Here is a 16476-nt window from a genome sequence, read left to right on the forward strand (position 1 = left end):
TAATTTGAGATGAAGCAGGCTTCAGAACAAGGAAAATTATTAAAAGAAGATCTTTATAATGATGATGATAAAGGGGTTAATTCTCCCAGTATGTAATAATCATTAATGTGTATGCCCTTTAACAGCAGAGTATCAAAATAGGTAAGGCAAGAACTGATAGAAATACAAGGAGAAGTAGACAAACCCACTATTATAGTTGGAGACTTCAATATCCCTCTGCCCACAATTTAAGATCCAAAGGGCAGAAAATCAATAATGATACAGTCGAATTAAGTAGCAACATTAATCAACTGGATCTAATTAATATTTATATTTCATCCAACAACAGCAGAATACACATTCTTCTCAAGCTCACACAGAACATTCACCAGGATACACCATATTCTGGGCCATAAAACACACCTTCACAGATCATACAAGGTAAACTCTCAGACCCCAGTGGAATTAAACTGGAAAGTGAGAACAGAAAGATATATGGAAAAAATCCCAATATTTACATGCTAGTGACTTTTTAATAACTCCCATTGCATCTGCGACTGCCAACTTCCCCATAGAAAATTATATTTCCTACAAATATCTGACACTATTCCCTATGCTGATTATTATATGAGACTTCCAACTAGTGTCTAAGGGAGCATGTAGACTGCGAGCATTTGGGAAAAGAGGAGCAGAGCAATGAAGATGGGGCAACTGGCAGACCCCCCTTTCTAATGCAAAGGTAGGTGAGGATACCTGAAGACACAATTACCGGCAACCTAGCTTAGCCCACACACAATTTTAGGATTTCAATAGCGTTCAGTCTCCAGTGCCTGAAAGGTACCATAACCATGTACAATTCTTGTAGTATTTGTCCATTACAGCTAAAACCCTTAGGCTGATTAAGATCTCCTGCCTCTTATGTAAAATACTAGGCTTCTCAAGACACATTCAAACTAGAAGTGATTTTTTTTTCACTAAAACTCATTCTATAAACATTACTGAGCACTTACAATATATAGAAAAATAACTGGTACAGTCTTTCTCTAAAAAAGAGATTAAAAGCTAGCAGGATGCAGGGAGAGAAACAGAATTATATAATGCCATTAACATTATGGTGATATTACTACCCCATGCTTGTATGTGCTTTGAAGTTTACAATGTGCTCTCATATGAATTGTCATTCAAAGGACTTAATGCAGCAACAAAAGTGAATGGGGCGCAGAGAGGGAACGTTTAGGATGAGGCTGGAGATGAAGTGAAAACAAACAAGTACTTGTTGAGTAACTACTGTATTTCAGACACTGGCCATCCATCTGTCCATTCATCTATTCAAAAAGAATCACAAAATAACTGATATATGCCTGGTAGGAACAGGAGATACAATGGTGACAAAACGAAGTCTCTGCCCTTAAGAAATTTACATTTGGAAGAAGAGGCAGAAACAAATAGATACATAATGACAGGTCATAAAAAGTGCTAGGTTATCACAAGTAAACCCCAGTCTGCAGAGTAAGCCTTATGCTTCCCCCTTCCACGGAGGGAGATTAATAGGTGCATAAAGGTTAAATTTCTCGGGGTCACACAGTCAACATTTAAAATGCTTGAACCTGAATTCAAAGGCTGTGTCTTTTGAACAAACTGCCTCTATGTTCCATAATGCAGCCCGAGGTTATGAGATAGGCCACCATTCTATCCTGTCCTGACATTGCACCAAAATCTGGAACCTTCTAAGATGATTGACCAGTAGAGTGAGTGGAATCATATTAATTCAAAAGAGAAACCAATAGTAAGCAACTTCAACACCAGTGTCGAGATCTGACTTGGCTGGTCCCAGGCTCTCTTCTAGACAGCTTCAGCCAATGCCTCGCAGAACCATTAAATAGCAAGAGAATACTAGAACTGTCTTCCCTACACTTCTCTTTTCTTAAGAACTCACTTTTCTTAAGACAATTTTACAGAAAAGGAAGAGGAAAATACAAGAGGCATAACATCAGAGTTCAAATTAATGGGGAAATCTACTCGAAGTTGTAAATATGTGAGTTTTTTTTTTTTTTTCAAAATCAGAAGGCATTTAAAAAATTTTTTAATTGGACACAATAGAATATCCTCTTAAAGTAAAATTACCAAAACCCAATTACTCACAGGTACTGGCTGCTACCATTGTGATATCTTTCCAGATTTCTTCCAGGCATGTAGATTTTTTTCCCCCAAGATAACATTATATGATACATTCAGTGTTTCAATCTGTCACTGAAAGGGAATATTACCATGTCTACAAGTTCTACATTTTCAATCTAAATGACTGTAATACTAGATTGTTCTACTGTACCATAATTTACTGAAACAATTTTATGTATTAGACATTAACTTAAATTCTAATTTCCTCTATGATCAAAATTTTTTGTACTTATGATAGTAAGCACTTGGTTTACTAACACATTAGCATAAATTCCTAAAGTAGAATTACTGTATGGAAGGATTTTCATATTTTAAGTTTTGACACATATTTCCAGAATGACCCCAGAAAGTTTGTCCTTGTGTATACACTCCTACCAACCACTATGGCATTGACCAACTTTTCATATGTGGACTGACCAACTGCATTTCTCTGTGAATTATGACCCATTTTTGCTTTAAAGTATCTATCTGGTTCTTATTGATTGACAAAAGTTCTTTATACATCAAAGATATTAAGCCTATTTGTATTATGTTTTTTACATATATTTTCCCAGGTTTTTCATTTATTTTTAACTTATTTTTCATGCTTTTGAACATTAAATTTTCCTATTTTTATTTAGTCAAATCTAATAATCTTTGGTGTTATTCTTACAAAGTCCTCTACCCCCAAAATTATAAAAACATTTAGTTAAACTTCTTTCTAATATTTTAATTAACTTTTTGACATTTATATTACTAAGATGACAAAATCTTCAGTCTTCTATTCCCATGAGAAGTTAAAAAGTAATATAATTTCTTTCAGCTCATAGCATCTACCTCTAAAAGGAAATCAAACAAAAAGAAAAAGAAATCAAACATTCAACACAACTAAAAATGGGCTGCTTCTTTACAATACCTTAATCATCAGCTAAAACTAGAAAACTAACATATTATTTGACCTAGTAAGTCCAGATGCACACAAAAATGTATTTACAAAATGCTGAGAGCAGCATTCTTTGAAAATAGTAATTAGAGCCCAACTAGGCAAACTGAAGAGGTCAATGTATGACTTTTGTGACCCCTCACCTAAATATATTCTACAAGCTTGACTCCCAATGCCACCCACCCACCCCTAGTTTCCATATTCCCTCTCCAACCCCTGTCTCCCAAGACTGTTATGCTCGCCTGGCTAGCAACCTCCAATCCAGTCTAGCCCTAATGACCAATGCTTATTCTCTACCTGCCTGGTTGCCATATACCTAAGAAAACCATTCTCTACCTTAGTAGTCAATGTATTTACCCCCTGCATTCTACAAAGGATTAGGGAGATCTTATAGCAACAGCAACAAAACACACTTAATAAAATAATAAAATGTAAGTAAGAAACTGTTAAGAGACTACACTTGAAAAAGTATGGCATAGGAAATTAAGCTACATATAGGTTTCAAGTGTATGGAAGACAAAGCAAGGGGAAATGGGCCAGTACATAGTCTTCATTGTCTATGAGGAAGAATCTTACTGGTTTCCCAGGGGAGCGCTCTCTTACACTGGGGTTTAGGACAAATGTTTCCCTTGTGGTCTCAAATGGGGACACTGGATAGATCCTGCCCTTAATACAGTCTTAAGGTGAGCTCTCCTTTTTAGACACCCCTGTTAAAGACAATAACATAATTCTGAATACAGAATACAATTTGCAAGGCTTTCTATTTGTTAGGTGGCACTAAAAAACTCCAGAGTGCCAGTTTTAGGCACTTGTTTAAAAAAGGACACTTGTTGGCCGCCTGGGTGGCTCAGTTGGTTAAGCAACTGCCTTCGACTCAGGTCATGATCCTGGAGTCAGGGGATCGAGTCCCGCATCGGGCTCCCTGCTTGGCAGGGAGTCTGTTTCTCCCTCTGACCCTCCCCCCTCTCCTGCTCTCTCTCTCTCATTCTCTCTCTCAAATAAATAAATAAATAAAAAATCTTTAAAAAATAAAAATAAAAAAGGACACTTGTTTAAAATGTTATTCCTGGATGCTGGCATACATAGGATTCCTATCAGATCATATTAAAAAAAAAAAAAACTTTTAAGAAAAAATTCAATTTTCAACAGGAATTAAAAGGTTCCAGTGAAAAGAATATAAGGGATCTAGAAAAATCGACAGAGAAGTTTATTTCAGAGGCTTTTTAAAAAGATGTATTTATTTATTTGGGGAGTGGGGGCTGAGGGAGAGGGAGAGAGAATCCTAAGCAGATTCCCTGCTAAGCACAGAGCCCAGTGCAGGGCTCCATCCCATGACCCTAACTGAGATCATGACCTGAGCCACCCAGGTGCTCCCAGAGGCTTTTTATATGTCCCAAACCCTCAAGTTAAATCATAAAAAGCTCTCAAGTATAACAGAACTGGAAAAAGAAACATCAAGAAATAGGTTGTTTGCAGGATGCTTTGTTATGCTTTTATTTCAGGGAAAGTGCTCGCTTCTTCTTTCATCTGGTTTACTCTCTTCTTTCTTAGCCTGTTCTCTTCAAATATAATGTCATTCCTGCAGCTACCAAGACTATCTATTTTCTATTGTTGAACTGGATTTTAGTCATCTCAACTATTTGAATTTTTAAAACTTATCTGTCCTTGGACATACTGATATTCTTATTGAAAAGAGTTTTGTCCTCTGATGGCCAAATACCTGATTTGAAAAAAACAAACAAACCTATTTTGCTATAATATAGCAATAGTAGAAAATCCCTGAGGTCTGAATCATCAAACCTGGTTAAAAATCTCTTTCTATTAGTCTGACTATTTTAGAATCCACATATAAGTGAGATCAGAAAGAACTTGTTTTTCTGTGTCTGGCTTATTTCATTTGCATAACATGCTCTACTCATAGAAGCACAGAGTAGAATGGTGGTGACCAGGGGCTAGAGGGAGCAGGAGATGGGAGTTGTTGGTCAAGGAGCACAACATTTGAGTTACGCAAGATGAGTAAGTTCTGGAGATCTAATGTACAGCATGGTGACTACAGTTAAAAATACTTTATTGTATACTTGAAATTTGTTAAAAGGGTAGATCTTAAGTGTTTTCATGACAAACAGAAAAGAAACAGAAAAGTACTTGAATATTAAAAAAAAAAAATTCTCTGTCTTTCACCAAATCAGACTGGTTCTTGAAGAATAAACAATCTTCTCTGTTCACCCCTAAAGTGAGGAGTTTTGGATTAAGTCACCTCTGAGGCTTTAATAGTTTGTCCATAATACCTGCATGTGCTCTGATCAAAGACTGCAGCTCTACCCTGTATCAAGAGCCCTGTGGGCCCAGTGAGGTCCAAGCGTCTCTGAGGCCCCAGAGGATTACTTATCAGGGCCTGATTCTTCTTTTCCTGTAAAGGAGGAGGTGAGGATTAAGTAGTCAGGCTATTTAATTAACCACTTAAACCTTATCTACCCAGTATAATTCTGATAAACCAAAGTTAAATTCCAAACTCTCTCATCTGGCAGAATGGTACAGGGAGAAAGCCTCTGGAGTCTGTTAAACAAAAACTATTCACTGGACACTTGTTTAAAATGGCAAGACAAATTTTATTCAAGACTCTTGCAACAGGGGTCAAGATGATTGCAATAAAGGAAAGAGATTAAGCTTAACTCCAAATACAATAAGGATAGGTGGGGATTTATAGCCAATGAGCAGAGTGAGGGGGTCAGTGGATGGAAAATTATGAAAAGGACATATGAAGACCAAGGAATTCATGCTAAATTGGCTTAACAGGACTCTTTAAAGATAAGCCAAGGACTTAGATACAAGGAGTTAGATATCAAGGGCCAGGGATGACACATTGATCAGACGTCAAGGGTAGGGGCTTCTTGCTAAACTGATTTAGCAGGATTCTCAGCAAGTAAAGACACAGAAAGCCAAGATCTAGGCCTAGTTGAAAAGAGGGCTCAGAGGAGCCCAATTAACATTTGGTCTTTGTCAAGTCCAAAAAACTCTTTGGATTTGAATCCTCGATTTGCCACTGACTAACTTTGCAGTTATGCAAATGTGGGCAAGACATTAACTGCTCCTTAAGCTTCAGCTTCTCCAATATAACATGGAGATGATCATAACCACTCTCTAGACCCCACAGAGACATCATGAGAATGAAAATCAAGATGAGATGCTGCCGGTGAAAGCCTTTGGTAAAGGATAAAGCCCTGCATACATGTGAGGAAGCTACTCTTGCAGCACTTAAGGCAAGCCATTAGTCAAATGACCCTAGTCTTGCTATCTCCCTCTTATCAGAGGAAAGGCATCGGAGTATGATGGCTCTTGCTGTCCACTCAGGGTATTTCCAATAGGAGAGAAGAATCATCAGGATAAAGAATTTCCTGGCCACAAAAGGGGAGACCCTAGCCCAGTTTTTCTGAGTAGTCATGATGATCTGGATGCTCAATAGAGCCTTATAAGAATATACAATAAGTGATGCTGTCCCCTCATGGCACTCTACTCCTAACCCTAACGTACCTTCTCCCAAGGTAGACCTGGAGGAGGATGGTCTGCACCATGGGCCAGAGCAACCACACCAATGTGAAGGAATTTGTCTTCCTGGAACTCACTCACTTCCAAGAGCTAGAATTGTTCTTGTTTGTGGTCTTCCTTGCTGTGTATGTAGCAACTGTGCTAGGCAATGCCCTCATTGTGGTGACCATCACCTGTGAGTCCCACCTTCACACTCCCATGTACTTTTTGCTGCGGAACAAATCGGTCCTGGACATTGTTTTTTCATCTGTCACTGTTCCCAAGTTCCTGGTGGACCTGTTATCAGAGAAGAAAACCATCTCCTACAATGGCTGCATGGCACAGATCTTCTTCTTCCACTTCGCTGGTGGGGCAGACATTTTCTTCCTCTCTGTGATGGCCTATGACAGATATCTTGCAATCGCCAAGCCCCTGCATTATGTGACCATTATGAGGAGAGAGGTGTGGGTGGGTTTGGTGGTGGCTTCCTGGGTGGGCGGTGGTTTGCACTCAATTGTCCAGATAATTCTGATGCTCCCGCTCCCCTTCTGTGGCCCCAACATCCTGGATGCCTTCTACTGTGATGTGCCCCAAGTGGTTAAGCTGGCCTGCACTGACACCTTTGCCCTGGAGCTTCTCATGATCTCTAACAACGGGCTGGTGACCCTGCTGTGGTTCCTCCTGCTCCTGGGGTCTTACACCGTCATTCTGGCCATGCTGAGATCTCACTCTGGGGAGGGGCAGAAAAAGGCCCTGTCCACCTGCACCTCCCATATCCTCGTGGTGACTCTGCACTTCATGCCTTGCATCTATATCTACTGCAGACCCTTCACTATGCTGCCCATGGACACAGCTGTGTCCATCAATAACACGGTCATTACCCCCATGCTGAACCCCATGATCTACACCCTGAGGAACCAGGAGATGAGGTCAGCCATGAAAAGACTGCAGAGAAGGCTTGGGCCTTCTGAGAGCAGTAAGCTGGGGTGAGCACTCACATAGAGACTGGAAATCTATGATCTGGGTTCCTCGAACTACTATCCTGAGGCAACAGATGGCTAGCTCTCTCACCAGTCATTTCTATATATCCTCATAGCCACTCAACTCTCTTAGCAGGAATCTAACAACAAAAGGAAGAGAAGAGATTGAACATGAGCTATTGGGCTTGTAAACTTGGGAGAAGCAGTGGGTAGAAGATGGAAATCAATTACCTAAAGCTATTTTGGTGTAATCTGTGATTCTCTGCCAACATATTTTACCTTACTTTGACCCCCTGCAATATGGAAATGACATTGTCCGCTCACAAGGTGTTCATGAGAATGAAGAATGATAAATGTTGAGAGGATGGTGGTTCTGAAGATTAGCACCAATGGTGGTGTTAATCAGGCATACAATCCATGTTCCCTATTGTCTATCCCTCTAATCCCAAATATGCACATGTGGAGATTATGGATGTGTTTATTTCATAGGTGCTCTCTCTAGTGACTCTGTATTTCCAGTTAATTATTAAAATCACTTCTTGATTTAATATTCTGAATACAGAATCTTCAATATATTTCACCAACTAGTGAAAAGAGAAGAAATGTTTTAAACGTGTTCAGTCGGATATATACATGGACAAATCTACACATGGACCAAGAATTTCCTCTTCTCAGGTCCATTCTACTAATTTGCCCACAGAAATTAACCTCAAAAGTGCTTGTATGGTTTGGGGATATATCTGCACAAATTCCACCATGGTAATTTATTTTATGTTAACCTGAACTTTCTTCTTCCCCCTCTTCTCTCCCCATTTCACTCTCAGAGCTTTTATAGCTGGAGCAAATCTATAGTTTTTGTCTTTGAATGCCTGACAGTTCAAGAGAAGTCACTTAGAACAACAACAAAAATACCTAAGAAATACCTTTTCACACACTCAATACCCGTTTTGTGTACCAGGAGAGGGAAGAAACATATCATATGCAGGGTCATTTAGGAATAGCCACTGGGTCTGTGTTGTAATCCGCATCTCTCCAAAGAAGAATTCCACAGAATTTAATATGTAGAAAGACAATAAATGTTTCTTCACTCCCTATGCTCATGTCAAATTCCACCCTCCAGCCTACAATCGTCGTTCAGAAATCAATTAGTAAAAAAGCAACATACAGTAAATCAGGATATTGTAACATACAGAACAATTTTTTGCAAATTGTTATGATGCATTAAAAGGTCCTAGTAAGTGACACATAAATGTGATCTTCTCTGAATCCTACAAGATGGAGACATTAGGCCAAGACTTTTTTTTTTTTTTTTTACCTTTGTTTTTATTTTATACAGAATTTACTCCCAGGCCATAAGGTTTTTTTCTTTAGTTTCTTCTGGGATATTTTTTTCTTCTGTGCAACCTCCTCTTCTAGTTTAGGAACAACCTTCTCTCTTTCAGTAAGGAGCATCTCAGAGCGGCAGGGAGAGCTCATGTGTGGGTTAACCTGACCATGAGCCCTGTAAATTCCATGCCGCATCTTGGGAGCTTTGTTCACCTGGATGTGCTCAGTGACCAGAGAACCTACATCTAAACCCTTAGGGTCAGCATGACTCTCTGCATTTTTAAGCATGTGCAGTAAAAATTCAGTACTCCTTTTGGGCTACCGACCCTGTATCCAGCCCCACTATTTGGCCTGGGAGCACCGACCAACTCTACCATTATAGCAACAGAATGGCACACATTGCTTCTGCAAAGTGACATCCTTCAGATACTTGGTGGTTTTTCAGATATGCATACGCCTTGATGGCCTGGGTAGTTTTATGTGTGTTCTTAGAGTGAACATGAAGATTTGCATGATTTTATAGGGTTTTCTGGGTCAAGTGAATAGTGAACCATTTTCAGAGGTCACTTCAGGCCACTTATGGAAGAGGCTAGGCCAAGACTTAATCATATGTCAGTGCTTCTCAAATTTTTAAAAATTATTGCCCCCTCCAAGGAACTTTATTGGATATTTTTCCTAATTGCTCTCCCACAAGAAAAAAAAATTTTTAAGATTTTATTTATTTATTTATTTATTTGACAGAGAGAGAGTAAGCAGGGGGAGCTGCAGTCAGAGGGAGAAGGAGAAGCAGGCTCCCCGCTAAGCAGGGAGCCTGATGTGGGGCTCAATCCCAGGACCCTGGGATCATGACCCGAGCTGAAGGCAGACGCTTAACCAACTGAGCCACCCAGGCGCCCCACCCTAAGAAAATTTAATACCAAAGATATACAATGTATCTTTTTATGTACTGAAACTCTTTGAAGGGCCACACAGCACTGTAATATCTAAGAATTTTTTGGCCTCCAAGAACCAATTTTTGTCCCCTTGGGCATGTTGCTCACATTGAGAATGAATGATCATATGACATTAGATGTTTATATTAGTATGTTTCCCTAAAACTCAGAGACTCACAGAGCTGATAGATTTATACCTTCTGGCGTTTTACAAGAATTTAGAAAACAGAAACGTGGGCATCTGTGTGTATGTATGCATGTACATATGTGTGGACTTGCATGCAGTAATGACTTGGAAACTGTTTAATAACCCCCACTGGAACTCCAACATGATCAGAAAAGGTCCATTCTCTTTCCACACTCATATCCAGTAAAATTCCCTTTGCTAATTCTTGTATTTAGGCTTGGGCCTGAGGGACTAGTGCATGTGACAGGGGAAAGCAGAAGAGTCATGATGACACAACTCCCTGAGTCTGCCCTTTCCAATGTGAAGGTAGAAGAGAAGACCTTGAAATCTAGTGTTATCTAATCTTGAGACAGACTTGGCCTTCTAACATGATGGTTCCCCAGCATCAAATACGCTGACACCCACCCACCCAGTCTCAGATGGTGCGAATTCCTGTTTGGACACCGAAGGTTTAGGTAAGGACATGGACCTGTCAGTGTGAGACATTGTGGATTATGCATGAATAGGATAAGCATGAAAAATGTACCCAGTGCATTAGATACTGCAAAAATAGCTCTCTCTTTAGTGAGAGAAAATGAAGTGGATGTTAAATATTGGGAAAGGAGGAATGTCTTTCTAAGAAGGGGCCACAGACATGGGGTCAGCATGCTTAAAGAGAAAGCAGCTGGCATTTGGTAGAACAACTGAATTGCATTTAAGGAGATTTTATTCCAGCTTAGGGTCTGTCCATGGGGATCACAGAGCATTCTTCCACAAGATGGGTGTTTCCTTAAAAATACATGATTCTAAAATGCCCTAAATTCCCTTAAAAACTGTAGGGGTTTTGGGGTACCTGGGTAGCTCAGTCAGTTTAGCGTCTGCCTTTGGCTCAGGTCATGATCCCAGGGTCCTGGGATCAAGCCTTGCATTGTGCTCCCTGCTTGGTGGGGAGCCTGCTTCTCCCTCTCCCTCTGCTTCTCCCCCTGCTTGTGCTTGGCGCTCGCTTGCTCTCTCTCTCTGTCAAATAAATAAATAACATCTTTAAAAAAAAAAGAAAAGCTGTAGAGGTTTCAAAGGCAGCCCCATATCCACACATTGCCCATGATTCACTGAGTATCTTGTGCCTTTGACCCAGAGCCAGCTTTATTCCCAAACCCGATGACCTAGCACTGAAACCTCTGACCCATTTGGTTAACCCACATAAGTTCATTGAAATACAAACAAGCAAATTGGTTCAAAGAGAAGCTGTTCTACTGAATAACATTTTACATTCTGCCAACGTCTTCTTAAATAACTCTTCATGACAACCAGGGAAGATCCTGTTTTCAGGGGAAAGGGAAAGAAATCAAGTTAATTGAATGCCTACTATGTGCTGGGAACTTTACAGACATAATCGTAGTTACTCTTTATTCTACCCAATGAAGTTAAGTATTATGCTTCCTAGTTTACAGAGGAGGAAACTGAAGGAAAATAGAGGACTTGCTCCAGGTAAAAAAGAAGGAAGAGGCAGAATTCTAGTCTAGGTATGCCCTACTCGAAAGCCCTTAACATTGCTCCACACCATATCACACAATTTTACAACTGAGGATCTGAGGCAGAGAGATGAATGACTTTTTCAAGGTCACAAAGCTATTTTATAGCCTGGATCAGAAAATGCATCTCTATCTGGTACCCCTGAGGTCAAATCAAGGACATTAACAAAAGAGTTGCTTAGCCTGTGTTTGTCAAGATCCTTCTCACTCACCCTCATTCCAACGCCAATGCTTATATCATGATGAACACTTACCAGGTAGGTTTATTCATTAATTAAAAAAACAAACAAACATTTTTTGAGCACCTAACACTTGCCCAAACTAGGTAAAGCTTTGGTGATGTTAGGATGAATGAAACACTGAGCAGGTAGGATGAACTTGAGGCATAATAGGGAAATTATACTGAACTAAGGAGAGACAGACACGTAAGAACTTAGATGGAACGATCTGTTACAACTACCAGAAGAGAAGTCAGTGCAGAGAATGAGGAGTCCCAAAGGGGTGTCAGAAAAGTTTTCACAGAATAGGAGACTCTGACCCTGAGTGTTGAAAGATCAGTGTCTGTGAAGGCAGATAAATAGGAGATTCTGGAAGTGGGGAGGGCATGGTGGGTAGAGCAAGCCACAGGAACACAGATCTAAAGGTGTGGGCCAGAATTTGCATAACATTTAAATTCCTGAAACAGAGGATCAAAGGAAACAGGGTACCAGACAATACCAACAGGAGTTTAATCTTTATTCTGTAGACAATAGACAATATTCTGTAGACATTAAAGATTTTCAGACAAATGAATATATGGTCCCATTTGTGACTTGTAATTACATTTCTGGGAAAAACAGACAGGATGACTTAGAGAAAACGACACTGAAGGAAAGGAAACCAGTTAGGAAACTTGCAATGATCTAAGGAGAAATGATAAGGGGTTAACTGAGGAGGAAGAGAAGGGGACACACTGGGAGAGGTGAAGAAAGTAGAATCCTCAGGAGAGTTTTTACCAGTGTCCCGGTTCCTTGCAATGTGAGTGGCTCAGTAGAAGTCTTTTGGATAAAACATGCTACCTATCAGTACCTGCTGTGGGGGCCACTGTGCTCACCGAGACAGAATAAACAGAGGAAACAAGGCAAGTGGTCATATTCTTCAGAGCAAAGGAGATGCAATGTGTGTTTGGAGGTTATTTATCCACATAATTTCTTAAGGCTCTCAAAGCTTGTTTCTACACAGACCAAGAGTGATGCTTCCCAAGTGGGCACGTTCTGGGGACCACCTAGATGGTGGTGCCAGATGGTTCAGACAGATGCTTAGGCTGAAGATGGCTTTTTCCTCTGAGTTAACTTTGTCACCACTGCCACCATCGTAAATCTCAGAAATTACTAAAATGGCATGAGTGGAATATGTATTGTGCTGAAAGCTAAACTTCACCACTAGCTTTCTCTATGTCCTTCTGCATGTCAATTAAACTTCCCCTGAGACTTTTTTTTTTTTCAAAATTCACCCTCAAGCAATAAAATATTGCTCACTCCTGACTCCCACAGGCAAACTAGAATGAATTGAAAATTCTCTAAGTTGGATCTGCCACTTCCTTCCCAAACAGGACTCTATAGTAAGAGAACCTATGGGCCTCCAGGGACAAGGAGCTACCATTGTTCCATTGGGTGTTGATCTGTATGCTGTTAGGAAATGCAAATCCTAAGCTCATCAGAAACTCCTCAGGTTTTATAGGAAGGGTGTACCTGCATTGCCTATATCTCTGTGGTAGGCTTGTACTTCATGCCCTCTCTCTACGTATGCATGCCTGGACTTTGCTGTCTTCTTTGTGAACAGAACCATCTCTGGTACCATCCTTGTCATCTTTGTGTTAAACCCCGACCTCTGGGTATTGATGAAATGAAAATTTTTTAAGTTAAAAAAAAAACAACTTGTCATTTCTAAAAGATATAGAAGGGCAGTGGTCTAAAATTCCTTGGTCATGGAGAGAGGAAATGAAGGGGCTGATGAAACCCACTCTTGAAAGGACTAGGAAAATTCTGTAAAGAGTCTCTTATACAAATTATTCTTGGATTTATATATTCTGAAGCTGGCAGGCAGCATGGAAGAGTAGAAAGATCCTAGAACTAAGAGACAGAAGAGACTTGTGTTACTTTTCCTGTGCCACTGATTTTCCATATGACCTTGGAAAATTGGCTTAATGCTTATTGAGTTCACTCTTTCAGTTTTGGTATTAATTGACATGGGAATGCTAATACCTTCCCCTCTAACCTCAGAGGGATATTAGAAAAATTGATTGTAATTAGGTGGGCAGTGCTTTTAAAACTATAACATGCTGTTCAAATCAATCCCATTCATGGTGTCACTGAAAGGCCTATGAGGGTTGTTTTATTCCAATCACTTTTAAGGCATAGAAAGAAAGTGGAATGAGAATAAAATCAGAGGTGCTCCCATTCATGGAGGTGTAGGGAACCCACAGCTCCTTCCATGAAGCCTTCCTTAGTTCTCTTCCTCAACAACCTCTGGGGTGGATTTTTTTTTTTTTTGAACCAAAATATCATGTAACATTTAATAATTGCAAATATATTTATTACAATTTACAGATTAAAGCTATATACACAAATATAATTTTAGCTATAAAATCCCAACAAACTGATTACATTTATGTCACTGGATCTGTAGAAGCCCATTTTGAGTCTTCTAGTCCCCTAAATTCACCTTCCTTAAGTTATACAAAAATAAAATCTGATAGTTTTAATTTCAAGTTAAAGATGAAGAGGTGCTGTTATCACATTACAATACTCAAAAAAATTTTACCTGTCTGTACAATGCCTTTCACATGCTACATTGATACTTAAAGCACCATTGCAAGACTTTAAATGTGTATGACATTCAATTACAACATCCAAGTTTAACTCTGTTCTAACAATTAGGATTGGGATGAAACGACAAGAATTTTTTCTCCATCAGTCCAACTCAGAAACAGCCCCTTCGCTCCTGTCTGTCTAGGGTTGGATTTTAACAGATGCCAAAGGCCCCAGTAAGTACAGTAGGGAAATGAATGATCTAGCTCATACCACATTTTGGGCTAAGGAGGGAGCTGAAGCAAGTTAAAACTGAGTGACTTCCCCAGGTAACACAGCAGGTTCATAAAGAATAAGACATATGATTAAAACTATATTTATGCATGTTCAATTTCCACGTAAGAGATAAATCTTTGCTTGATTTCAATGCCTCAGCAATATTATTGTTTCTTTCAAAGCTGTACATGGAGGAAGAAATATCATTCAATGGCCCTGAAAAATCATACCAAGGTGTCTGAATTTATTTTTTGTGGACTTACCCAGTCTCAAGAGTTGAGCTTGCTCTTATTTTTCTTTTTATCTGTAGTTTATGTAACAACTGTGTTAGCAAATGTTGCCATCATGGTCACTGTGACCTATGAGTCCCGCCTTCACACCCCCATGTACTTCCTGCTCCGCAATCTCTCAGTCTTGGACATCTGCTTCTCCTCCATCACTGCTCCCAAGGTCCTCGTGGACCTTCTGTCAAGGACAAAGACCATCTCCTTCAATGGTTGCATCACTCAGATGTTCTTCTTCCACCTTCTCGGTGGGGCAGACGTTTTTTCTCTCTCTGTCATGGCCTTTGATCGCTACATGGCCATCTCCAAGCCCCTGCACTATGTGACCATCATGAGTAGGGGGCGATGCACTGCCCTCATTGTGGCCTCCTGGGTGGGGGGCTTTGTTCACTCCATCGTGCAGATTTTCCTGATGCTGCCCCTCCCCTTCTGTGGACCCAATGTTCTTGACACTTTCTACTGCGATGTCCCACAGGTCCTCAAACTTGCCTGCACTGACACATTTGCTCTTGAGATCTTAATGATTTCCAACAATGGTCTGCTCACTACCCTGTGGTTTTTCCTTCTTCTTGTGTCCTACACAGTCATCTTGATGATGCTGAGGACTCACACAGGGGAGGGCGGGAGGAAAGCCATCTCCACCTGCACAGCCCACATCACTGTGGTGACTCTGCACTTTGTGCCCTCCATCTATATCTATGCCCGGCCCTTCACTGCCCTCCCCATGGACAGAGCTGTCTCCATCACCTTAACGGTCATCATCCCTGTCCTGAACCCCATGATCTACACCCTGAGGAACCAGGAGATGAAGTCATCCATGAGGAGACTGAAGAGAAGACTTATGTTTTCTGGAAGGGGATAACCTCATTATAGACTGTTGATCAAGATACAAACATAATGGAAAAATATTCTTAAAAATATTCGCTGTCACATATTGGGGCTCAACCATGCATAGACAATTAACTATAGCAGGATGGCACAGACACAAAGGATCAGTGACCTGAAACACTGGTATTGAGAAAGAACACCGACAGGAAGTTAAACAGAAAAACACAGTACTTGCAGAGCAATTGACAGTAAGCAGGTTATAAATGTGAAATATAATAGGAGGTCTTGGGTGTCCCAGCAACAGGGTGAAGGATAGCACTGCGATGTTCACACATGCAGTAGGCAACAGGGACATCTATCTCAACATAGCAGGGCTCCAGCTGCTAGGTCCCAGTCCAGCAATAGTTACCCTATGACTATTTATTAAGCATATACTGTGTATCAAAGACTGTTTGTAAACATTCTCCTCCATCACCTCTGCTTTGTCAGCAACTTTGGGCCTTTTTAATCAATTCACCTACAAAATATACAACAATGTAAACACAACAATGGCAAGAATCCAGAACAGCCTGTCCTACTGTTCATAGCACTGCCTAAGGCATAATAGCTGAAAAAAGAAAAGCTGTATCCAACCCAATAAATACTTTTATTTTTCCTATGTGCACTCCTTTATCATTTCCCTTACCACAGTGTATTAAAATACCCCATAAAACTCCATGTCACTAGATCTGGTTTTCCTTTATATTCCCAGTGTCTAGA

At 40.2% G+C, this 16476-nt stretch overlaps 2 protein-coding genes across 2 annotated transcripts; both read left to right on the forward strand.

The window, feature by feature from the left end:
- Positions 1-6649: 6649 nt before the first annotated feature.
- LOC118015609 (olfactory receptor 4D6) lies at positions 6650-7964 on the forward strand. The gene has a single exon (XM_035012349.1). The coding sequence runs from the start codon at positions 6650-6652 to the stop codon at positions 7592-7594; it is 945 nt and encodes a 314-aa protein (XP_034868240.1). The 3' UTR covers positions 7595-7964.
- A 6570-nt stretch (positions 7965-14534) lies between these two features.
- Positions 14535-15751, forward strand: LOC118016307 (olfactory receptor 4D9-like). The gene has a single exon (XM_035013743.1). It carries the CDS (start codon positions 14756-14758, stop codon positions 15749-15751), a length of 996 nt encoding a protein of 331 aa, XP_034869634.1. The 5' UTR covers positions 14535-14755.
- Positions 15752-16476: the final 725 nt, after the last annotated feature.

This window comes from Mirounga leonina, unplaced genomic scaffold, assembly GCF_011800145.1.
Source record: "Mirounga leonina isolate KUSES-001 unplaced genomic scaffold, KU_Mleo_1.0 Mir_166, whole genome shotgun sequence".
NCBI lineage: Eukaryota > Metazoa > Chordata > Mammalia > Carnivora > Phocidae > Mirounga > Mirounga leonina.

What these genes read in the sequence shown, in the direction of transcription:
- LOC118015609 (XM_035012349.1), top strand. Translation starts at nt 6,650, where the DNA reads ATGGGCCAGAGCAACCACACCAATGTGAAGGAATTTGTCTTCCTGGAA.
- LOC118016307 (XM_035013743.1), top strand. Translation starts at nt 14,756, where the DNA reads ATGCCTCAGCAATATTATTGTTTCTTTCAAAGCTGTACATGGAGGAAG.